The sequence below is a fragment of the Colletotrichum spaethianum genome (assembly GCF_022836535.1).
Source record: "Colletotrichum spaethianum MAFF 239500 DNA, contig03, whole genome shotgun sequence".
Lineage (NCBI taxonomy): Eukaryota > Fungi > Ascomycota > Sordariomycetes > Glomerellales > Glomerellaceae > Colletotrichum > Colletotrichum spaethianum.
The window spans coordinates 58,623-83,827 of record NW_026054773.1 but is presented as its reverse complement, the minus strand read 5'-3'; the positions used below and the strand labels follow the sequence as shown (position 1 = coordinate 83,827).

The 25,205-nt window shown below is 46.5% G+C and overlaps 6 protein-coding genes across 6 annotated transcripts; 1 reads left to right on the top strand and 5 right to left on the bottom strand.

Annotated features, from left to right (window-relative positions):
• Positions 1 to 229: 229 nt before the first annotated feature.
• Positions 230 to 856, bottom strand: ColSpa_01511 (putative O-acetyltransferase CAS1; the record flags this gene model as incomplete). The annotated part of the gene is made up of 1 exon (XM_049267723.1): positions 230 to 856. One exon carries the CDS (start codon positions 854 to 856, stop codon positions 230 to 232), a length of 627 nt encoding a protein of 208 aa, XP_049123680.1.
• Positions 857 to 1,758: 902 nt separating this feature from the next.
• ColSpa_01510 (neprilysin-1) lies at positions 1,759 to 3,733 on the bottom strand (the record flags this gene model as incomplete). The annotated part of the gene is made up of 3 exons (XM_049267722.1): positions 1,759 to 3,126; positions 3,211 to 3,302; positions 3,463 to 3,733. The coding sequence occupies 3 exons, from the start codon at positions 3,731 to 3,733 to the stop codon at positions 1,759 to 1,761; spliced, it is 1,731 nt and encodes a 576-aa protein (XP_049123679.1).
• A 1,786-nt stretch (positions 3,734 to 5,519) lies between these two features.
• Positions 5,520 to 5,999, bottom strand: ColSpa_01509 (cytochrome b2, mitochondrial; the record flags this gene model as incomplete). Its single annotated transcript, XM_049267721.1, has 1 exon — positions 5,520 to 5,999. The coding sequence occupies one exon, from the start codon at positions 5,997 to 5,999 to the stop codon at positions 5,520 to 5,522; it is 480 nt and encodes a 159-aa protein (XP_049123678.1).
• Positions 6,000 to 6,538: 539 nt separating this feature from the next.
• On the bottom strand, positions 6,539 to 6,817 carry ColSpa_01508 (cytochrome b2, mitochondrial; the record flags this gene model as incomplete). Its single annotated transcript, XM_049267720.1, has 1 exon — positions 6,539 to 6,817. One exon carries the CDS (start codon positions 6,815 to 6,817, stop codon positions 6,539 to 6,541), a length of 279 nt encoding a protein of 92 aa, XP_049123677.1.
• Positions 6,818 to 17,561: 10,744 nt separating this feature from the next.
• On the bottom strand, positions 17,562 to 18,718 carry ColSpa_01507 (uncharacterized protein; the record flags this gene model as incomplete). The annotated part of the gene is made up of 2 exons (XM_049267719.1): positions 17,562 to 17,727; positions 17,775 to 18,718. The coding sequence occupies 2 exons, from the start codon at positions 18,716 to 18,718 to the stop codon at positions 17,562 to 17,564; spliced, it is 1,110 nt and encodes a 369-aa protein (XP_049123676.1).
• A 2,446-nt stretch (positions 18,719 to 21,164) lies between these two features.
• Positions 21,165 to 21,911, top strand: ColSpa_01506 (putative sugar phosphate/phosphate translocator; the record flags this gene model as incomplete). The annotated part of the gene is made up of 2 exons (XM_049267718.1): positions 21,165 to 21,518; positions 21,567 to 21,911. 2 exons carry the CDS (start codon positions 21,165 to 21,167, stop codon positions 21,909 to 21,911), a joined length of 699 nt encoding a protein of 232 aa, XP_049123675.1.
• Between the last annotated feature and the right edge of the window lie 3,294 nt (positions 21,912 to 25,205).

Sequence of the window (25,205 nt, the reverse complement as noted above, 5' to 3'; positions counted from 1 at the left end):
ACTGTCGCCACTATGATGCGCGTGGCTGTCGACCTTCACCTCGCAACGACGCTTGCAAGAATTCCCCTGAATTCCTCCGCAATATGCGCCAGCGGTCACCTCTCGGGAGCCGCCTCGCTGACAGGCAGAGGGAAACGTCAAATGGGTACATTGGTGACTCGTCGATCGCTAATTGCCATGAGATGCTAACACTTGAACACGAGTTCCTGGACAAAGTACCCCGTTTCCGTTAGTCAAAGTACTTTTGCGTCTTAGCAAAGTTCATTCCAGCGGCAAAGTGAAACAGCTTGGCTGCTACAACCATGCGGTCCTGCTTCGAGTACTCGACTAGGCGGTCGTAGAACTCGGTAAGCGGTACAACCACGCGCTCGATGCGCTCGCCATCATCCAGGCGCTGCTCTGGCATCTCGTCCTCCTCGCCCAGCTGGACCTCGACCATGACCAACTGCATGTTGGTATTCGTGAGACCCGGGTCGGCAGCTTGCGGCGGGCTCACGCTCATCACGCGACAGTTGTAGCCCGTTTCCTCCTTGAACTCGCGCACCGCAGCCTGTTCGGCGGTCTCCTCGGCATCAATCAGCCCGGCCGGCCACTCTACCGTATACGCGTCCAGTGGTGGACGATATTGGATGACGATCATGGTCGATGGCGGGCGGGAAGGGTGGAGGAGGACGTTGCCCATAGCCACAGCATCGACGCCGGCCTTGCCTCTTGTCTTTCGCGTTGCAACCTCCCACGTGCGCGGCGTGCCGACCTGGTCCACGTAGTCAATCTTTTTGAGGGTGACCCATTTCGCCTCCTCAATAGGGAGGTCTGAGATCTTGGTAATGACCGGCTCTTGAGTCTTGACGGCCATGATGGATGAACTGTGGAAGAGAGCCGGTAAACAGGGATTGGGCAGGCGGAAGAGAGGCTGTAGCAAACGTGGCCGAAGTGAATGAATAGACGGCATGCGCATGCCTCTAATAGACCTCTGATAAGTAGTAAAGCAGAATCGAGGTTCGGCGGAAGAGCGAAGTTGGAACAACTTGAATAGCGCAAGTTCGATGCGTTGAAGAGCTGGAGATGTTGAGACGAGGCGGGGGTTTCGTGTGTGCTTACGTCATCTACAGATCACCGCTTCTTAACGCGGGCCCTAACATCATTGTGGGAGCACCCGAGATGTTCCATCGCCTTCTAAGACAATCCCTTGAGTTTGTATTGTAGCAACATCTGAACCTAGGTCAAGAAAATCTCGAAGTCCTTAGATTGCAATTCACTCAAGGTAAGACCCCAGATATAGGCAATCTCAGATACTGATCTGGTCAACAGAGACGCTTCAGGGCGGCGAGTGTGCTCAAGCCTGCAGTAGTATTAGTTTCTGTGCGTAATTCTACTGATTTACCAGGCCTTGTGTGTTTGATGTTTATATACAATATACCAGGTGAGTTAGTTTCATCGGGTTTGTATTGTGACGTTTGACAATAATGGACTTCGTCCTTGAGATGGCGGTCCACAAGTTGGAGATTGAACCGGTAATTATGGGACGTTGGTTGAATGGTGCTCAAACTTCTCATTGCCATACTGAAGAAAATAATATGACTTTGTCTAGAATTTCTGAATGTTTTCAGATGCACAAGTAAAATTGCATCATTCTCATAACCCGAGCACATTAAACCTCTTCGAAAAAAAGGAGATTTACCGAATCACAATCCAAAAGGCCTCTTTGCCATGGAGAGGCACATATGCGGGATCTCTTTAGCATACATTTCTATTTTTTTACCACAGTTCACACCTAGCCTCTTTCACAGGGCAGTTAAAAGCCTTCTTGAACTCTTGAGTATTGTCTAACCCACCCTTGATGCGTGCGAAACCAGGCGAATGAGCGTCATTGTTGATCAGCCAGACGTCGTATCCAGGAGAGCCGGACACTGTACACCAGCTCTGGGCATACTTAACGAAAAAGAGCTGGTCGTATGTGAAGTTACCGAGACCGGGGAGATCGTAGTCGTTGGCTGTGCCGTCAGCCTGCTGGCGTTTCCACGCTGCAAACGAAGCTGCCAGGCCGCCAGCATCTGCAATATTCTCGCCTAGCGTAGAGTCGCCCTTGACGTGTACACGCGTACCGTTGGGCGCTGCAACGGAGAACTCGCTGTACTGTTTGACGAAGCAACCAGCGCGCTCGGTGAAGGCTTTTTCGCTGCTTTCATCAAACCAGTTGCTAAGAGAACCATTCGGTGCGAACTTATGACCCACGTTATCAAAGCCATGGGTTAGCTCATGGCCGAGAACCGTGCCTAGGCCGCCATAGTTTATGTAAGATGGGTACTCGACATCATAAAGAGGCTGCTGTTGAATTCCTGCAAGGATAGTGATGTCGTTGAGTTGTGGGGAGTAATAGGCGTTGACTACTGTCGGGCTCTCACCCCACATTGCTTTGTCGCTAGGCTTGTTTAGCGATGACCACAACTTAGCAGTATACCAAGCAGCAGAGCTGATTGTGTTGTTGAAAAAGGATTCACCGATTTCAAGATCTCTATAGTAAGCCGCCATGCCCTGTGGGTCGACTGTCTTGGGGGATGCGTCTGGATACCCAATCTTTAGGGCCATAGCGCGGACCTTCTCCTCGGCAACCTTCCGGACTTCATCGGACAACCACGTCTTATCAGCTAGACGGGTAATGAACTCCCTCTGTATCGTGTTCATGAGAGTCGTGGTGAGCTCACGGGCCGCTTCTGAGTAAGCCCTGTCGATAAAAAAGCGACCGAGAATCCACCCCAGCCCATTTGAGGTCTCAATCCATCCAACACCGCCCTCGATTCTGGCAATGCATTGCTGCCAGCGAGCGCCCTGGCCGATGATGTCTGGGTCTAAACCGCTCAAAATTGCCTTCACGTCAGTCAATTTGTGCATGGCCTCGGCCTCAACGTAGGTGGATAATGTGATAGCCGCTTTCCAGACGAAATATCCTTTCAAAGTGTCTGCCGTAGTGTTTGCCAATAGCGCAGACAAATTGCCGAAGTATCCAGGGGCGAAGTTCAGCTCTTCAGGAATATAACCAGGCGGCGAGAGGCTCTTGATCACAAAGTCGTGGCCTAGTTCAGGTGCTACGCTGGTAACATCTGCCAGAGTGAACTTGATAGGTATCTAGGTGACGAATCAGCTTTGTTTTGTCTCTTGTTTTGTCTCGGTCGCAGTAATGATGAAGAATCACGCGGCCCTCCCACATACATCTGCAGTTTCGCTTCTTCTATCCGCATTCAACAATTGATTGGCTTCCTCCTCGAATGCCGTTATCTTCAATGCGAGTTCCTCGGCTTTAACTGTGGTGAGGTTTGCTGGGTGAATCGCCTGGAGCACTAATGCCTGGACGGTTAAATATTTGTTCCTTTTCTCGTGGTCGTCTAAAAGAGATACAACACTGCTTTCGTGAGGACTGACAGCGATTAGTAACCTATTCTGTAGGTTGTTAGTTTGATACACTAGAGGCCGCAGGCCTGTACTGGACGACATCCAAAGCGAGACTGACAGGATTGATAGCGTCTTTTACAGGCTGAATAAACTCGAATGTAGGGATGGAATGCTGAGCGAAGACGAGCATCACTTTTCCTAAGTCATCATCCTTTGTTATCAGACCATCCGATGCCTTCTCTGGAAAAGCTTTGACGATAAGGTCAATAAAGCCAACGAGGGGTTCCAACCCTGCTGTTTCGGCGGCAGTGTAGTTCAAGCAGGCGTTGTATGCGTCAGTCATGAGCTCGAAATTGTTCCGATCAACGGCAATTTGATCTTTAGACAAAGATTCCGTGATGAACCCAGTGTCAGGCCCTGAAGGTTACGGTTCCTCCAAGATATTCTTTAAGACGGCCTCGATCGATTTGCTGCCGAACGTAGATGCCGTTGGCGAGCCCGGCGCTGGCGCGCTTTTAGCCCGAAAGCCATCGCATGCCACTGGTAGTGAAAAGGGTTAGCCAATAGACAACTCGATCACTTCATCAAAGACACCAAAGTATCATCATATAGGAATAGATAAGAGTAGGTCGGATAGCCAAACAACGACAAGAAGATGAGGGAACCTACGTTTTTCAAAGTCGGTGCATGGGTCGATTTCAGTGTAGTTGGTAGAAAGGTTAAAGAGAATATCCGCAGCAAGTCCAATGCATGCCGTTGTTGTGCAAACAAGGCCGCTAAGGTCAGTAGCCGTGTGGTTGGCGGTTGGGGCCATTGTGGCAGACACAGATCTCCGTAGTCTTTGAATTATCTGATGATGGAGCATTAGTGAACCCTGCCAGTGGACAGAGCACTTGGATCTAAATGAGAAGGACTCACGAGGAAAAAGACGGCCTGAAGGCGAAAGGAAACAAAAAATGACACTCAGGCCGTGAGATACTCAATTGCCTAAAGAATGAGATTTGGCTAGTCCTGTCGACAAGTTCGGCCCTTGAGGTTTGGTGAGTGACTATCACAAACCTGTCCTCCCGGTCAATTTTTTGGTGAACCCTGACGTGGTTTTATAATACAACAGATTAAGGAGGATATGTTTGCAATGAAATCCAGAAGAAAGAAAGGAATGCGTCACAACCTCGCAGGCGTTCCTCTAATCACCACACATTCCCCAGGCTAATACCACGTGCGGAGTGACAGGGAGACTACTACTTGTTACCCGCCTCATAACCAACTTTACTGCAGGTATCCAGCGAATCCTCTAAGACAAAAAAGTAAAATCACCTGGCTCCCAAGCAATGAAGCAGCTAAAGTGAGCCCTGTGGTAAAGCAATAAGCATACCACCTGCTGAACTGCTGAATGCTTGGGTGTGAACAGATGTCTTAGCCCGTATTGCACAATTCCCACAACCTTTGACTTGGCTTGATTTCTCAGGCATTATTAGCAGTATAGTATGACAGCTTTAGTAATACCTGAGAAATTGAAGAATTTTCTAAGTAGTGGCGCAGTCAAAGATACATGCACAGAAATCAAACAACACAGAGAAGCATTGGCTAACTAGAGCCCATTACTACAACTCATCTCTGGGTGAATGCCTAAGTCATTCGTAAGGCCCAGTGTTTCGATTTCACTGGTTTCGAGAAACTTTTGAGAACGTCTTTGTAGCTTGTTTCGAGGAGTTCTCTTAGGCATGTCCATCTAAACGAGCTCACCAGTTGGTAGTAGTGATAGTCGCGGCTGGGTAATATTCAGCCGCACGCGCCTAGATAATAACTGAGTAATAGAACCAAGAGAGTAGTTCATAACTACCTGAGTTGGTATCCGCATACCTAGCTGAGAAGAAGTTAACCCTTGTATAGACTTTGCATGGCTATCTGTATGTCATTCATAGTGGTAGGACCACCGAGAGAAGGAGGCCGTGCTACGATGGATATGGGGTACTTTCGCGTGACATTATTTGGTGTCACTGTATTCAAGAATAATATTCAAAGACTATAGCGCTGGTGGTGGACGACTTGGGAAGATTCCTCCAGGTCAACTAGGTATCGGCCAACCCAAGGTTTTGTCAGGCATGTAGGAATCCGTCAATCGCCAATCACGGGAACCAGTGGTTGGGCTCCCAGTCCACCAAATCAGCACTAATGTTCTTCAAAGCCGCCACGCCAAGGTCAACAGCATCCCCAGCAATTTCAGTATTCATGATGCTGATGACCTTTTCAACACCCTCCTGGCCGAAGGCGTTAGCATACATAAAGGGCCGTTCCAGGCCGACAGCCCAGACCCCCAAAACCAGCAGCCGCACGGCATCACTACCGTAACGCACGCCACCATCGGCATAAACCTCGATCTGTTGGAAAAGTTTAGGGTCCTCATTATACAACTCGATAGCTACCTCGAGTGCCGATGGCGAGCCATCGAGGTTGCGTCCGCCGTGGTTGGAGAGGATGATGGCCAGGACCTGATGCTGAATAGCAGCCTTTGCATCGGCAGCCGTCTGGATGCCCTTTAGTATAAGGGGCAGCTCCGTCATGCCGCGGAACGTGTCCAAGTCGGCCCAGGTGTTTCGGGTGAACATGCTGTTGCTGTAGAGAAGTCATGTTAGTGTCTCCCAAGACTAATCGTATTCATAGGGGAAACATACGCGGAGCCGACGTCGAAGCGAGCGGCGCGCTGCCGACTGGCACCACCGGGACTGTCGATAGACCAGACGACGGCTTTTTACCCTGCCTCTCCAGCACGGGTGAACATGCTTTGCGCCTGGGTATCGTTGTTGTTAAGATACAGCTAAGCAAAGAGGACTTGGCCTTCAGCAGCATTCTCGGCAATCGTCTCCATGGAGAGACTCGAATATCCCGAGGGCTTTATGTTGACGTTAGCGAAAGCACTATCATAAGAATTAAAATGATGAGTACTGACGATGTAGAGAATATTCCCGGTACCAGTGCCCTTGAGTAGATTTATCTCAGCATCTGGATGGGCATAATCGGCACGGGCACATGGGCTAATGAAGGAAGGCGAAGAGAAGTTATATCCAAGAATGGACGTTCTGAATCCAAGTTATTCATGTTCTTCAGTGCTGACGGGATGGGTCTTGGGGAAGAAGGTGAAAAAAACTCACGACAAGCTAGACTGAATATCAGTGATATCGTTCATGACGCTCGGCTTGAAATGATAACGGTTGTAAACCTCAAGATTGTTGCGATACGACCACTCGCCACCGGCTCCATTACGGTAATAAGTATAGTTGGCGGTGCGTAGATAGTTTCTGGCGACCCTATCAAAGTCGTTCAGGGCGACGACATCACCGAGGTTGGGCAGCGTGCCGGCGGCTAAGTTGCCGAGCGAATCCTCAATACTGGTGTCAGGCTCGTTTGAGGAAGGCCGGGCCGCCATGGCAGCCGAAACGAATGCGGCAGTCAACAAATGAAAGAGCATGGTGCTTCAGATAAATATATAAATGAGAGAATCGAATGTGCCGAGTTGGCCCTTCTGGAAAGAATTGAGAGCGAGATCCAGAGATGCCGATGAGAAATCAAGTCATCCACGTCTAGATATCGCATCTTTACTTAACCATATATACAGTACCCATTATGGTCTCCATCCAGCTTCAGTTTCGCACGTGATCGACCCCTTGTTGTCTCTGTATCTTGAGGGTCCTATCATCGCCTCCTTTATTCCGTGTCATCGTGTCCTACAACGAAATAGCTACGGAGATTTAGCTTTTTCAGTTCTACACTCGAAGGGCAAAAGATAGAAATTGGGATGTATACGCAATGCCTGCGAGTAAGTGGAGAGCAGGGTTTCTATCGGAATAGCAGCACTAGCCCATCTGGATCAATGATATCGTGATTAATCAAAAAGGAGGGAGGGAAAACTAGGGGTTCCAAATATCAGTTTGCGTGGCGTCTCCTCACCATCATGCCTCCACCACTCGGGGGCAAAGGAACGGACAATCGTTAGGTCAATGGACATTTCCGCCAGCATGATTCTTACCTAATCTCAATGAGACTTTTACTTTATAACAATAAATCATGAAAAATGAAAGACCTCAATTATCCCTATTTTGTGTAGGTTCTCTCTTTTTTAGTATTCGTTGAGCGTGATGCTGGAATGACTTTTGTGTTATGACTACGGGGAAATCTGGCTGTCTTTCTAATCCCCGAGTTGCCTCCTTCCGTACTGTGTAGCTGTCTCGTGAGTTCTTACATATGATTCGCAATATTTAGCGTGAGGGCTGTGCCAGTGCAGGGTACTCAAGGCCGCGCGTCGTGACAGTTGTCCACAGGTAGAACGTTGGTTTGTGGGAACCAGCGACGTATTCGGCTTGGACCCTAATGCGAGACGTAGTACTCAGGTACCAATCTAAATCCACCAAGAAACCCTGGTTCCGAGCGAGGTTCAAGCCAGACTTGCTCAGCGAACTGCCATTCAGCACCGATCTGGACATTATTCTGGGTATCTATGCAACCCTGGCGCTGCCACTTCAACCGTATGGGAAGACTGACTTGGGTGGGTTGTTTAAGACAAATCATTGGGCCGCCGCTGTACCTGAATAATGCACTGAGCATGCATCATTGGACGTTTTCGATTCGCGCCAGGGGGAATGGCGATGTATAGTGGAAACTTGGCGTAAATGCAATTGGGGATGGATATTTCCCCAACTTCTGGCCGAGTCTTGTACATTTTCACCCCGTAATGAAGTTGAAGACCGATACTATCATGCTTGGTGCTTTTGACATCTAGACTGACTAGAGGCCCTTTTCGGGTCAAAGCTTGTGTGTGCTGTAAGTCGCTTCATGCTTCACCCACTGAAAAATAGCTGAATTGATAAGACGGAAGTTGCTGCTCGTAGCAGTATTCACTTAGCATATTGCCGGTTGCCATATTCAGACACGGTGTAATCAGATTGACTGCTATATCGCCTCTCCCACGAGAAAAGTTCCATAATGGGTTTTAAGCCTAGGAGATGGGCACTCATAACAAAGAAAACTTTAACTTTGCAGAAGAGAGGAGAAAATTACGAGTGATTGTTGATGGCTGCTGTCCAGAGCTAGCTGACGAAATTGTGGAAATATAGACAAGATTCACGGCCTACCTCAGGTGCAACCGAAGCTTATTGATTCGAGACATTGATCTTTTCGAGGGAACTCAGATTGCCTCCTAAGCTCAACTTCGAATATATGACAAAGAAGGAGGCCAGCATTGACTAGGATATCATCAAAGTATGGATTTCAATCAGAGGGACTTTGGGTTGTCCTCAGCAACAATTGCGTTTCTCAATCTTGATGTTTATGCGTCTGAATTCGATTGCTGTCTCCTATTCCTTCTCCTTTCTAATATGGTACATTGAAGAATTGTTGCTTACAGCAAACGCGCCTGCAAATGCCCAAAGTGCTCTTCCTCGTTGAGTTCGAGAGCATTCTCTAGAATAAGGTGGGTGAATGTTTCAATGGTAGGCTAGTGAGTTTGGGTCCTAGTCGGACGAAGAATGGACACACATGAAACACATCAACCAAAGATCCGAGAGAATAGGGGTTGCTGTTACAAGGCAAGAATTGTCGCTACAAAGTAAATGATCTTGCTCACATCCTTTGACATGCATTGCCAAATGCCACTCATCATCTACGACCAAGGGCCGCATATGAGAGAAGTCCTCCGTGCCAGATATCCGTCGTTGAGATGTTTTAATCTATCTCGGAAGGATTCCATGTCGGTGACCAGCCGCGCCAATTCGTGGCGCGGAACTGTGTTCTTGTAAAGCTCAGTCAGAAGTATGCAGCCCCAAATCACGAGACGATGTAAATACTCCATGATTTGATCGAAAAGACTACTGTTGGGAATTTGGTAACTTTGGGCAGTGCTGAAGACAGGACAAAGCCTTGGGAAGACGGCTTCGTAGCAAGTTCTGCACCCATCAATCCATCCCAGTAGACTTCGTACTGTTGTCTCCCATCTGCAACTCTCAGTTTGGTCCAGCTTTGTTTCAGCAAGGATATTGACATGTTCAAACACCTTGTTCAAATTTGTCTCTTGAGAATTGTACGCCGCCCAGAATGCTACCCACGGATTTGGTGAGTTGATTGGCGTAAGGTTTTGCCCGGGATTTTGCACTGAAGACCAAGTGGCACGGTCTCTGTTGTCATGGCTATGAAAGACTTCATATTCAGGCTGGCTTCGGCTCTGCATTCGGATGGCCGTTGAAGATAATGAATTGGGCTGGTCTATGTACTAGTCAGTTGTTGTGTGCACGGCGCAATGCTGGTGGGTTCGACGAACCTAGGGTTTGGCCGGGCTTTTTTTGCAAGTTGGACTTGGGGTATAGCGGCAAAGGAAGACCCATAGCGATTAGCTAATGTGGGATGTAACAATGAGAATAGAAGATGGACGCAAAGTCTATTTGGTAGGCATGTATCTTGCGATGCTGCTGACTGGTCTGTTGTTCACATATAACAAAACAAGTCTGACAACACACGCTCGTAGCGTGGAGCTAACCGTGCACGTGCTTATGTCGCTGTTGAGTGTTCAAACACGTGAACTATGGCCTCCCTTCTAAAGTCTTCAACAGGGCATTACCATGTGGGGATAGTTGATGGCTGACAAGCGTGTGAGTAATGATGGCCCAAGCCAAGTTTGGCCGAGATAAGAACCATCACATTGGCTGGAGAGAGATTAGGGAAGGCTATCGCATCATAAATGGATCCAGAAGAATCGAGCTAGTCATCAACCCAATTAACAGCTACCCGCGTATCCGTACTCGCAATAACGGATTCGGCTGACAATTCCCATTCTCATGCATGCGTGCCATTATTGCTCCTTTCACTCATCAATGATGTGGAAAAGTAGTGCAATTCGGTATCACTCTATTATAGGGGGTTGACTCATTACCCACTTCAGGCGCAATTAAGGATTTGAGAAGCAGGAAAGAGGACACCTGGGCAATCCAGGCCCATGGTAAACGCGGGGACGGGTCTTCCAGCCAAATTGTTGCAGAACGGCCGTGTGGATACGATAGGAAAGTTACTTTCTGTCGTATTTCACTTCACCGAGTGTCTTGCATCTGAATACGAAGTTAAATTGCTTCGTTCACTCCAAGCTGGAAAATTAGGGAACTGCCACACCGGACTATCCAAGTGGGTAAAATCTTCACGTTTTCGGAGTTTTGAAACTTGGATTTTCAAGTTGTGCCCCCTCTCTCCCTCCCTATCTTATCCCCTGTCCGCTCCCCGTACTTTCTTCACTGATTCATGACGCGCCCACTAGGAATCAACTTCGACGATTGAGTTAGGGCCAAAGAGTACGTGTGCACCAGCTCACGAACAAAACCACCCAAAACCGACAAATCAACGGGCCATAGTGAAAACAATCTTTCAAGGAGCCGATAAATGCTACTGGTTTTAATCTCGGTGTGGTCCCAGTTTCATTTTGCACCCGAAATTGCCCACATGGGGTCGATTATGATATTTCCGGTAATCCGATAATGGAGCAACAGCGTTTGTAAAGACAACGAACTTCAAGTACCCTGTACCCGGATCCTTCATAGATTAAAAAGCGTAAAAGAGCGAGAAACAGCGCCTTGCACAATATGGAACTGATTCCTGCGGTGGCCTGAGGCTGTGACCAATCATGCAATGCAGCATGTGGATCAATATGGCTGAATGGCGAACTAGAATGGGCTAGGTTGTTAGTTGTAGCTGCAGAACGCGATGGCAGTAGCAGTGGCACGGAGCATCCGGCGTTAGAGTCCAGTGGGGGTTCCCTTCCGCAGGCAACCATTGTAGACCGGTGCCTGCACACGGCAGCTCCATTCATAGCGCTACAGGGGTTTTCTTGCATCAAATTTGTACAGACGCGGCTCATGTGCAGTCGCTGCAAGGCCGACAGTGACAAAGCCGACTCCAGGTGGTGACGAAGTCTTGCCCACAATCAAGGCGGCAATGCGTTCCTTTGTTGCCGACAGAAGTCGTTTGGTAAATAGCGGTCTAGATCTGAGACTAGATAGACCAGTGATGGATATGAGCGGCGAGATGCGTTCAGAGGGGCTTAGCGTGCTGCAGGGACTAGGTGGATGCGATTCCGCGAGCTATGAACACTGCAAATGAAATGCGGACGATGAAGAGACAGATTTTACTGTATTATCCTGTAGATATTTTCCTCCACCCCCCCACCTTGATTTATAGCCATTTCAAGCTGTTCGGCCCGTGCGGTGGATCCGGATTTGCCCCGTGGTCTGCAGCCTTGGTCCTCGCCTTTGCGATTTTCTATGAAGGCAATGACGAGTCTTCACAGCTGAAGCAAATGTCCTCCCATGAATGTGGGGAAATTTACAGTAATTACTTTGGATAAGCTACGAGCTCGAGTGAAGGACACAACCGTTTTGCTGGCATTCTGCATTGTTCGCTATGGAGTTGTGTAATGGCTGCTGTAACAATAATTAAAAAGCTTCGATTTGACCTCTTTATTCCGCGTGGCAGAAATTCTGCAACGTCTGGTTGGAGCTGTCCAACCCGCTTATCCCGGCCCATTCTCTGGCTACATGGCTGCTTGTGTTCTTGACCGCATATGTCCTGGTTGTGTATTATTGACAATTCTTATTGCTGAGGGACAGTATTCGGATTAATGGTATGTTCTTCGGCAATATCCGAATCGATACATGGTCGTTTATCTATGGACCTCGTTTCGTCCAAAACGGGAAAATGTCGGTTGTGGCGTCTCCTGCAATTGCGGCGATAAACGATAAGCAATGCCGCACTAATTACACTAGTTTCCTTTTGGCCCCAAAGGTATGGTAGACAGGGGCTTAGCCGTCAAAACCCAGCGTATAGGACGCTAAGAAAGATGGGTTACACTAGTCCGCCAATCATGTTCTAACATCGTAACGATTTGTACATATTTCCAGGTTGACGTGCATCTTCCGAGAGCCCCGGAAGCTAGATCAGGATTCTATCGTGTATCTCCAGGTACCTCTAAGTGCGGTCAGTTCGATCCACTTAATGCATGTAACCACAGGATATGATGAGTACTGAAGATCGCTCAGTGGAAGCGTTCGGAGCACAGGCCTCCTATGTCGATTTTCCTGAGTTGACCAAAAATCTAATGAACATTCGAAGCAGTAGATTTCAGCATAAATTACGTACCAATGGACTACATAGCCTTTGATTATATTCTTTACGAGAGAGCTCTGAAGTGCACGTAGGCCTTGAAAACCAAGCTACTGGTAGCGAGGCTATGAATAGAGTAACGCCAAGTGCTTCGTAGAAGAATTCTTTCTCGTTGGGGGGGGGGGGGGGATTCCGAGGGATGGAACAAGGTATCTGATCCCACAGGCCGAAAAACTTCCCTAGGCTTACGTGAAAGCAGAGTACACAAGGTGATCAGGAAACCCTTGACTTAAAAGCCGCGAATGATCGAACAACGACGATTTACATTGTCCCCTTTTGATACCCTTTTTGACGTTTCGAGGGGAGGGATCAACTTTTTCTCCGCCATATGATGCAGCATCATCCATATTCAACGTGCTGATGCTTACTCTCGCATTCTGGCCGATTCTTCGCCATTTCCTGCACAGACACGGCATTTCTTAGCAGATACTACCCTTGTATACCCCTGGATGTGGTTCTTGCCCCGGTCTATGACCGCTGAAGATAGCGACAAAGATGGCATATTTGATTGCCATTGGATCTGCGCATCTATATTTGTTAATAGCGAGACGCTAAGTGCAGTGCTTCCTCTTTTGCAAAGCCAAGGAAGACGCAACACATTGCTACTTGCTGGGAAGGGACTACACTGATATTGAGCTTTCCAATTATTCCCGGGGCTGGCCGCTGCCTTGGCTGCACCTTGATCTGGCTACACCTCAAGTAGAATCTTTTTTAAAGATACCAAAGCTATCCCCTTACCGATTCAGGCCTCTGTTACGGCATAGCAAGCTCAAACTTTGGGTCTGCCAGGGCCCTGGCTAGAAACGGTTTTTTGGACGGACCAACCCTAATTCACCTGCCTAGGATAGCGCTTAAGTTCGATCGATGCATTTGCGAGGTTCTGATTTGGCGGTATGTAGAGAAGCTACTATGTTGCGTCCTGGTTTTCCACTCAAAACACATTCGGGGCGGAAACCAAACTGGGTTATCAGTTCTTTAGAACGTGGTTCACTGACAGCTCACTGTTGGACTTCAACCATATATCTCAACGCCGAAGTGTTGATCATGGCTTTGAATCCTCAATGTCATGAATAGTCCACTCCTAAAGATACATAGAGTTACGTGATTTGATCACCATGGAGGGTAATCACTATTATCTAGACAGTGCTAGAGGATACCGTTGGATGTACCTTTTGTCCAAACAGCTGAGATGTGCACCAACCTACCCATCAAATTGATGCGACCTTATTGGGGTTTTCCAAGGTTGACCAGACCTTATTGTAGTCTTTCTCAAAGCGTTCGCGCTTTGGAACACAAAGCACGTGGCTCCTGCCAGAGCAGTGAATATAGTCCTGGACCCGGCTGTACGACCAATGCAACGTTTCCTACAAACCGTTCAACAAAAAGCTTCTTAACCGTGCAAGTTAAACGGATATAGATATGTTAATATTCGGTGACCTTTGCTTGACCACTTCTGCTCTATGCTGATGAGCCCTTCAAAGGGCGATTTTTTCTCATGCCCAGAGACTCGCAAATGCACTTGCCATTTTTCAGAAGGTCCAAGAGGCCCACAAAATGAGACTTATAACAAGCTCACACACGATACGGTTGCTGGCGGTGTCCGAACAATCGGTTATACTCCATTTCGCTCCCAGAGTCATCCTCGATTGGCAGCATGGGAAGCAGATTTGGACATAAAATGCTTCGACCCTCAGCAACGCTCCGCGGATTGCCAACTTGCCTGACTCATTCCGTCCTTTAACGGTTCTCTTTCTAGGTGAGCATCCACTTCCTTGAGATTTCAACTTTTCATCTTAGAGACAACGACAAGCCTCTAACCGTGATATAACTACTGTACCCGAGTTTCCAAAATGTGGCCTTTTCTGCCAACACGGTCTACTTGCCTCTATTCTGGATGAAAAGGCTAGCTACAGGGCGTAGTCAACACACCTGGCTTGATCAATCTCCCCCATTCTCATTAATAAATGTACCATCCAAGAATGTCGCACTGGTAAACTAGTTACGTTTATGGCCTCAGTGTTCCCCGAACTTGCCATCGTGGGAATTGTGGCGCTCCTCAACGCCTAGGAACCCTAGATCGCCTTCTCAACGCGGATCAATCATTCGCTTCCATTGGTCGTGCCTTCTCCCATGAGGTAGTCCCTAATTTAACGCTGGGTCCAGTTCTCGTTTTGTGCTTTTCGCGATGCCAATGTTCACAGGATGTGATGCTATGTGGTACTGATGCGAAGGGGTTCTCTTGCATCTTTCCATTGATTTCATTTAATAGGGACATAGTGTTATGAAATCGCGGCTCAATAAGAACTACTAAACTCATGGTATCACTGCTGACGGCTGGTACAACCGTGCTTCGAAACATATGGATGGAAAGCTGCCAGAAATCGAACAAATAAATCGGCTGAATCTTGGTGTCGCTGAGACTGGATAAAAGGACATGTTTGATAAATGTCGTACTTTGATAGCCTTATAACTTGGACCACGGAAGGCAAGCATCTTGATTGAACACTTCGGCTCTTTGTGAGTGACGTAGTTGAGAAGAGAGTCCTAAGAAATCTCAAATCTCTGATCTGGCAGGTGATTGCAGTCGTCCAAACAGTCAGTCACGATGAGACATAAGGTCACTAGAGAATCCCTGTCTTGATTCCGCCTCTTACCATGTCCCTTTACGTTTCCTATGCTCTGTCGGTATAAATTTTCCTGTGATACTAGCTCCTTGGACAGCCGTATGGTTATCAGCTCAGAAAGTCGGCGATACTCAGGCTTGTCTTTGCTTGGATGCTGTTACACTATACGTATGATGCAACTGCGGCGTTGGCGCTGGACAGAGAAGATGTGAAAGTATTGCTAGGATTCCTAGATGCTGCCTTTCCCAATTTGCCTTCCGCTCAAACCTTTGGAGTTACTAATATTCTAGATGTCAGCAAGTAGTAAAGTAGCAGACTTGCTAGGGCCGCTGTGTCCTGATACTTTAGCTGTAAGTTGCAGCAAGCTGATGGTCAGTGGTGGCGTGATGTCAACCACAAAATCCCATACGGGTGTTCATAGTCAAACAATAAACCAACGTCGTCGAAAGAAAGATTTTGTTATGTCAAGATTAAGTTTTGTCCCCGGGACTGAGACCTTCTTCTTTCGGTGTAGGCACATCCTCAAACGGTCTACATGTAATATCCTGCCTGCATTCCACCTTCCCCGCGGGTAGGGGCCGAGATATGGGCCATTGTAATTGCTTGCAAGTTGCCCCCCGGTGCTGCCTATCTCCCGCAGCCGGAGAATCGAACATGACCCACTCTCTACGTTGGTTCCTAGATTCCCGGGCTCCCGGTCTTCGGCTCCCCCGGTCCACCGGTGCGGCGCTGTACCCACTCCAGGTGGCTAACAGCTCTGCAATGGTACGCTAGACCCACTTCTGGTTCTACGACTTGATGGTAGGTTTCTTTAAATACCGGCACCGTTAGGAAGCCAGCGAATAATGTCCATTACGCCTGTGCATATTCTCTCAGTACATTCATCTCTCTTGGATTCTCGCAGCTCACGACCGAATTTCTGCTGTTCCCAAACGTACACTCGAGTAACAAGTCTCAAGCCCTATCTTCCTTCAAAATTGGCAGGGCGTAGCGTCCCTGAGTATCGACTTCACCTTGATGCTAAGTCTCTGGTTTCAATCCTTGGGTCGCACATTTTTACTGGATACTGTTGCACGCATGTTCTGAACTTTTCCGGAAGACTAAAAGACACACATCTGCTAGCTGTACAACTGCATGGCGTCCCTACTTTCGTCCGGCTGCAGTGAGACTCATGGCAGCGAATGCTGATCCCGCGAGGAGACTGTGCCGCGATCACTTCTCCGGCAGCTTCTTGAATCCTATTTGGCTCGGGGTCTTACAAATTCCATGGTATTACTACTGCGACCGAACCAAGAGTTAGACTCCAATCCCACTCAGTCATGGTGCCTCGGCTGATGGCTCTTTCTGTCTTAAGTTGGCATCGTTGACATGGCCATGGCAAACAAAAAGTGACCAATGAGCTCCACAAGAGCCATTCGGGATCGCTTTTCGTTGGACAGCACTAAAAGATGGCGTAATGGAACCACTACGAGGTTAGATTGGACCTTGACATTAGGAGATCTACCGGGCTCTGTGTTACACCAAGGCGTGATGAACAAACACATCAGTAAGCTTCCATACATGTGGGTGTATTTTTTTATTGAGTTCAACACGTCAATTACCCATAGATATCTGCCAGTAACCAGTTGTGCAGTACTAATCCTGGCACACCGAGCTGAATCCGTCGGCATGACCCTGAGCCGCTTGGATAAGGACAGCTACTTCAATAGCCCATTGTCTGGCTTCTCCTTGTTTTCCATATTCCTAGTTCGTAAAACATAAGCCATTTAGGTTCTTGGACATGTCTAGCTCACCATCAATCAGCCTCTCAACTCGACGTCTCCATCGGCTTTGTCGTTTCGGACTGGTTCCGTTAGCTGCCGTAAAGAGTTTGATGATAAGAAAAACATTTCAACTTGCCGAGGGAAACAAAGAAGGGAGATGCCCCTCTCTGACTAACAAAATTTATACTTTCAGCTATGGACAAGATGAACCGGGAGTCATGCTAATTTCCTTGTAGAGTATGTGGAATAGCGAGCGGCCTTCAAGATCGAACTAAGGACGCTTTGCTTGGATAACTAATCCTAAAAAGGACACTGTAACTTCTTTACCAAATACTTCATTCAATACTAAGAAACCAAGTATAATTTTGATGATTGGACTATTAGACAAACTTCAGAGTTGGCTCGCCTTAGTGATCCCCAGTACAAGATAATCAGTACGTGGCATTATGCCGGTGGTTACCAACCCGAATCCTCAATATTTGCGAAGAAGATGCCTCAAGATGGGTGCACAAAAGAAGCATACTGCGTGTATGTACCCGGAAAACGCGAACGCCAGGTGCATTTCGCCGCTTTTTAGGCCATATCGACAACATCAGGGCAAAGTCGTCTCCATCAACTTGGGAGTGTAGTCTCTGAAGTTGCCATTAGGTGGGTCGCGGTCGAGCAAAAAGTTGAACTTGTCCCTGTTATGCCTGACGTAGTGTGGAACGTCGAGATTCTCGTCGATGCGATCATAATTGGCGTCGCCTCGGCCGAAGCTGTGTATAGTCAGTTGCTGACCCAAGCACGTCACTTAATGACTCACATGTCTAGTCCACGACGGGAGACCGTCACAATCCAGTCAGGGTCCTTGAACTCGGGCTTGTTGAGCTCGGCGTGAGAGAATGAGTTGATTTTTTGCGCCATCTCCTCGACAGTGCTGAAGCAGTAGCTACAGTGCCAACCACCCTGATAGAAGTGGTAGTCGTTCGCGTTGTGACGGAGATCATGGGGCAAGACAGTATCATCGCCCTGATAGACGGTTGCCTGCGGGTGACTCCAGTCGTTCCGAGCCTTCCATTGATACGAATAGTAGTACATTTGGGAGTGAATGGACACCCGCGGTGGAACCACGCAATTTCTCAATGCCCGGAGAGTCGCAGGCTTTGGTATCTCGTCAACATCAGACACGAGAATGATGTCATCGTATGAGGCGGCCTGGGCACCCTTAAGACCAGGGATGACCTGCGAAAACATAGCATTGCGGCTGTTGGTCTCGCGGTCCCAGGTCGAACCCTCTTTGAAGGCGTTGAGGTCCATAGTGCGTAATATCATCTTGTCGTGCCACGGCTTAAGAAGATCCCAGTTCTCTTTGACGTACAGTGGCTTAGGGTGGTCAGTGAAGGTCTTGTCGGATTCAAGGATGACGAAGTAGTCGACATAAGGAGCCATCTGGCCGAGTCGGAGTTCGAGCATCTCGATCTCAGTATTGATCAAGAGCAAGTCGAAGACCTTACGCTTGCGGACCATCTCATGATTGGCTGGTTCCAAGCGGAAGTGATCGCAGTACTCAGTGGCCTGCTCGGGAGCGAGAATCTCATTGGAGACTTGATCGTGACCAATGTAGGGCGCCCAGTGCGGATGTGGGATCTTTTTCGCCTGTTCGACAACCTCTCGATGAAGATCGAGACGCCATACCAGCCAGATGAAGGCGAGCGCGGCGACCAGCGTCAGATACTTGATCTGATGTCTTGATATGGGTTGATTCATGGCAGTTGCTAGTGTTATGTGCCCAAAAGAACAGAACCTTCAGGGCTCAGGGCTTCCTAAGAGTCAACAGAACGCAAGCGGCTATCTTGCAACAATGCGGCGAAATTGGCAATGATAAAGAGACGGGAAAGTCTTCGCCGGATTACGTGCTGCATCAATATGAGCCGACCTAAGCTGGACTTGACTATCGAAGCCCAAATACGTCTCCAAAGTTGTGTCGGTGTCTAACATTTAAGGGTTGGTTCATTCATGTCTCGCCGCGGTTAGGTAGCCTTATTACTGGGATGGAGACTTATTTTCACCGCACCGAGGTTTCGTTTAGCAGTCCAGATATGTACTGGCGCGGTCTGTAATCCCTTTGCTCACCTAGCTTGCAGGCCAGACACACCAGGTATTACGATCTAACGATATCTGGCCATAACACCAGGCCGTGACCAGATTTGCTTCCTAGGAGGATGAACCGGACAACTTATGAAGCTTCTTCGGTAATTGATACGGCACAGGGCGGAGAGAGACCCCTTGCGGTTAGTGGCGTAGAGCTAATTATTGTACGAGGCGACAGCTTACAGGGGCTGCCAGGCATCAACTGAGACTGGCCGCGAATCGGCAGCAGTGACTAATTTTATAATCCATAGTATCTGCATGAGTCAGATATGACAGTCTCAGGTATGGCTTTTATGTTAGCAGCTGTTATGCCCCATTGGTAGGTATACTGGGGCTTGGTCACTCTCGGGGATGCAAGGGAGGACAGACCTAGTTTCGAGAGTCTCAATTCGGGTCCGTACGTAATTACTACACAAGCATACAGGCGATAGATGCTCTACCACATTAACATAAGATGTCCGTGCGCTTCTGTGTTGCTTCGCCCTGCAGTATTAGTGCTGTGTAGTCTCTGCTTTGCATCCTTACTCGATCGGTTTGATTGAGAGAATAGGATAGGCGCTGGTTTTGTGGCACAGGTAGTGAGTACCCTTGCATTTAGCTTCCCGCTAAGCAAGCCAACAAAACTCATAATTTCTCTGTTACTTATTCTCCTTGCCGCCGATGTTGGTAACTGAACCCTTGCCCATCCCTTGGCCCAGAATTTGTGTCTTGCAGTATTTGTTTTCTCTGTTTCAAGCGTCGATGGCCAGGTTCCAACTTCGCGACACGCGGCATTACCTCCAGTTAACTGATTAGATTAGCCACCTGCCTCTGACAAGTTTTTTGCCACTCCTTAGTCAACTTAGTACAGCCCGTCACTGTAGCCGGCAGTACATTCTGCTCGCTTCTCTGAGAAGCAGTACTTATTGCACGAATGGAATAGTGATCCGGTCTGCGTCTTTACTTCCTTGTTCCTCCATGTGTTCCAAAGCCCCCTTCGCCTCAGCCAGCCCTTATCAGTTTCAAGTCAGCCCAGGCTAAGAAGGAGCCACTTCACCAGGCGACAGTACCTTTTCTATTTTTCAGGCCAACCACAAATACTCCTAGAGGAGAAAAAAGAAATCAGCTCGGAACTGTTGATGTTTCTGCTGAGCTGCTTCAGCGGCGGGCTTCCAGTAAAAAAACCACAGAACGCTCATTACATCATCCTCTTGCCATATCTTTCAGCTTTCAAGCCTGATTCTCTCTTCATCTCGTCACTTTCTTATCACCACCACGTTCTGTCTTAGCTCATCGCCGCGCCTGTTCCTTGTCGCTCCTCCAATCATTCGTCCAGGAAGATCTCCGTAATCTTTTGCACAATTTCCTCGTTGTCCGATCTTCATCCATCTCTAGTGTTCGTTATCGTCCTCATTACAACATCCTCGACGACATCGACCGCTCTTGACCTTATTCACACCTTCTTTGGTCACATTCCTGTGATATTATTAGTTGTTCTTCAGGGTAAGGACGCAGCTATGAGTACGTCGCCAACGACGGAGAAGCCTACCGGCTCTCGACTCTCTCACTCTGCCTTTTTCATTGCGTACGTGCCACCCCCTCGAAAAGTCTGAGCATGGCTGACCATTCTCAGGAGTTGGATTTTGTTTTCCAACCTCACCATCCTGTTCAATAAATGGCTCATTGACACAGCAGGCTTCAGTAGGGAACTTGTCTGCGATGCACTATTTTGTAACTAATATCTCGCAGAATATCGTACGTTCACATAGTCAGCCACTGCAACGTGCGAAGACTAACAACCTCAGCTGTTATTCTAACATGCTGGCACCTTGTTTTCTCGACGCTGGCGACGCAGCTACTGGCTCGGACCACCTCCCTCCTTGCCGGTCGTCATAAGGTTCAAATGACATGGCGCGTCTATCTGCGTGCTGTCGTTCCCATTGGCCTGTTGTACTCCGGTTCCCTTGTGTGCTCTAACCTTGTGTACCTCTATCTCTCCGTCCCATTCATTCAGATGCTCAAGGCTGCGGCGCCCGTTGTCGTGCTCCTCGTCAGCTGGATCTGGGGCGTTGCTGACCCTTCTATGAAGACCCTTTACAATATCCTGCTCATCGTTGCCGGCGTCGGACTCGCTTCGTTTGGAGAGATTGAGTTCTCATGGATCGGTTTCGTTTTCCAGATGGGCGGTATTGTCTTTGAAGCTGTTCGTCTAGTCATGATCCAGGTTCTGCTCAAGGGCGACGAGAACGTGCAGAAGATGGATCCCCTCCTCAGTCTCTATTATTATGCCCCGGTTTGTGCTGTGATGAATTTCATCGTCGCCTGGGCTAGCGAATTCAGCACCTTCGAAATGCAAGACCTTCAAAGGACGGGGGTCTTCATGCTACTGCTTAATGCTGGTGTCGCATTTATGCTCAATGTCTCGAGCGTCTTCCTGGTAAGAACTCTTCTTCTAGTAAGCTCGGATAAGTATTGAGACAATCAGATCAGCAAAACGTCCGGCCTTGTCATGACCCTGAGCGGCATCTTCAAGAACATACTTCTCATTATCGCTGCAATCTTTATCTGGCATATAAGTGTAACATTCATGCAATTCGTTGGCTACGCAATCGCCCTATTTGGCCTAGTCATTTACTCAGTTGGCTGGGACCAGCTCAAGATTTCGGGTGCTAGTAATTCCACTTGGATCCACGCTATATGGAACTCAAAAGCCTTTGACGAAGACCGTCTCTCTCCAGCACTCCGACGGACTATATCTATTGGACTGGTCATGATTATAACCGTCATGTTGGTGCTGGGCTTTGGTAAAAATGGGGCGGTGGCACCGTAAGAATGTTTGGGCAACGTAAGCTTTATTAGCACATAGATTCCCTTTCTTACTGGGGAGGTGTTCTACAGCAGTGTAGTAATTAATGGTACTTGGGATTGAAGACAAAAGCTTTCATAACATTTCTCAGCGGCTCTCTAGGGGGTCAGTTCTGGTTGCAGAGGGTGTGATATTGAGACGCTTGAGGATTTTAGAGCTAGTTGCTGAACCTCACACTAAAAGCAAGCGAGTGATAATGCCAAGGAGTAGCCCAATACAATTCTGGGGCAAGACTAGAGTTGACTGATTTGCAAAGTTGTAGAAAGAGTTAACAACGTCCACTCCAGTCATGGAGAAGTATAAAGCTCTGAGTTGCGCTTTGTATGGAACAAGAACAAGGCTTTGATTGTGGTATTTGTAACGCAGATACAATTAACCCGAGATTAGACGATACAGAAATAGGGTGTTGGTTGTTAGTAGCGCTGCAAAGACGAGTATCGCGTTGTCGTCAATCTCTCTATGGTCTTGTGAGGGAATCTATTTCTTGTCTTCTTAAATTTACATAACAGCAAGATTCTTTTTTTTGTTTTTGGCCACAGTAGGCAAACCCCCGCGGAAATACGCAGCCCATGAAGAACCTTTCAATAAATATTTCTTGGCAAACTGTTCAAATCCTCTTTGCACGTCAGCGCCGCCATTAAGTCAAGTCACCCACTTCTGGGCACCCCACCCATGTGGGCACCCACAAAACGAAGCTATCGCAACAACACCACCCTTTTCAATTGACTATCGCCAAGGCCCAGATGCAACTATGATACAGCTTTCTGCCTCACTAGGGCAATCAGATGCGCTGGATTCATCTGTGTCAATTTCAGTATTGCTAGCCTCGATCTAGGCTTACTGTATATTGCTGATATTAGCGAACTTAGTGTTAAGGTTAATTTTAATAATTTTCTTTTTTTTTGTTATAGTGTTATTGATTTAGGCCTAGAAAAGCTATATCTAGTAGTAAGCAATAGCTAGCTAAAAGGACTACTCTTAGAAGCCTTTTTTGACCTTTTTAAAGAGTTAGCGTTATATAGTAATACTTTAATTTAGCTTATTAAATAAGTCTAGTTAACTATTAAAGTCTTTTATTTTTTTAAGTATAAACTATATAATAATAAATAAAGTAAATATTTATTTTTTTATATTTTAAGTATTTTAAATACTTTAAGTACTTTAAGTAGCTTTATTAAGTAGTATTACTAGTATTATTACTTTAAGTAATAGTAAAAAGCTTATAAGAGGTTTATTTATAGTAATAAGTTATAATTTAATATATTTTTAGTTACTTAAAATATTCTTTTTTATTAACTTAGTTAAATATATTAACTAATAATAAAATAAAAAGTATTTTTTATTTATTATAATTAAATTATTTTATTAACTAAAGTTAAGTTAAAGTTTTTTATAATAAGCTATTTTAATTAAGCTAAAAACTAATTAATTTAATTACTAAAAAATATAAAAAGTATATAATAATAAAAATAATAAATAAACGTTATTAATATAGTATTATTATATAAATTCTATTATTATATAACTCTTATATTTATCTAAGACTAGTAGTCTAGCTTAATTAAACTAAAAAAAAGTAATTTATAATAAAAAGACTTTTAATAACTAGCTACTTAATAATAGTTTTATTAGTTATTTATTTATTTTTTATTATTATAAACTTTTATTTATTATAAAAGCTAAAATCTAAAACAAACTACTATTACTAAACTATTTTACTTTTATATATTATAAGAGAATATAATATTAAGCTATTAACTAAGATATATTTAATAATAAATACTTAAGCTTATAATTTAAGCTATTTTTTATATATAAACTTTATTTTTATTTTATTTAGTATTAGCTTATTTACTTTTTAACCTTTAAAGATACTAGTCTTATTTATATTATATTTATTAATTAATTAAATAACTAATATTAATAAAATTATAAGATATTTAAACTAGTCCCTAATAATCTTAATAAATACCTTATTAATATATCTAGAATTAATAGATTAACTTCTCTAGACCTTAATAAATAGGTTTTTTTATATAAAAGCGTCTATTTATCTCTTCTTTAAAGGCTAAGTATTGCCTATAGCATAAAAGATACGCTAAGCAAAAACCTTGACTTGTTAATGTGTAGCGTAAGCCTAAGGTTAGCTTGTATCTATACCTAATTAGCCAGCTTAGCCTCTTAACTAACAGAGAGCCACTAGAGGTCAGTAAATGCGATATCTCTAAGTTAGATACCCTTGAGGTGATTCTGAAGTGTTGACCGAGGGACGCCCCATTTCCTAGATGCTGCCTGGACAAGGACGCCGTTGGCGATATCCCCAAGAGCCTTACTAACCTCATACTCGGTATGTTAACCCATAAAGTATAGAAGAAGGTATCTGCAAAAGACGAAGTGATCTGGATAAGGGATGAAAATGTTGTGATAGTTTGAAGTGGGAGGCTGGTCATGGTGTTGAGGGATTTTTGGGGTGCCCACATGGGTGGGGTGCCCAGAAGTGGGTGACTTGACTTACCGCTAGATGGGAACACCCGCGAACATCAGGACTATATTTTGCTGGATGCTAGACTGCGACTGGATCGGTCATTTACCCTGATATAGCGGAGGATCCGGCTACTTGGACGGCACAATCTAATAACTCACGTTTGCCGGCCTGTTGCATTCTACGCAGCTCTTCCAAGTCAGTGGCGCCCTCACCATGCCGTCCCATTTGACGCTAGCCTTCCAAAAGTTCTTGATATCAAGTAACAGTTGCTTTGTCTTTCTTTTGTGGGTGGAATCTGTCGAAGAGCATCGGCGATGGTTTTGATCGTAATCTCTGGATAGTTCATTCGCACTAGATACCCATTGGCGTGGTAGCTTCGAAGGCCTTCACGCAGATGCACTCCGCGAACGAATTCGCAATTGATACTCTCTAGTCTAAGACTTCGGATGGGAACTTCAGTGTATGTTCGTGTGCAAAAGAACGTGCCGGACTTCGAGCGCTCCGACCTCAAGCCAAGGATTCTTTTGATGAGCTGCTGTAGGGTCCACGGCGCGAACTTTGCCAAACTTGTTGACAAAGGGGTGATTCGGTGTGAAGAATGCTGGCTCGTCTTGGATGGCGCAGAGGGTGATTTGTCCTCCTCGGACGGGCGTGCAGACGATTTCACTAGACACAAGACCTCATTCGTTCGTGTCGGCTCGGGTCAGCACCCGATCATGTTCTCGCAAAGTCTTAATGGGCAATGAACCTTGACTGGTTAATACCAGTGTGCC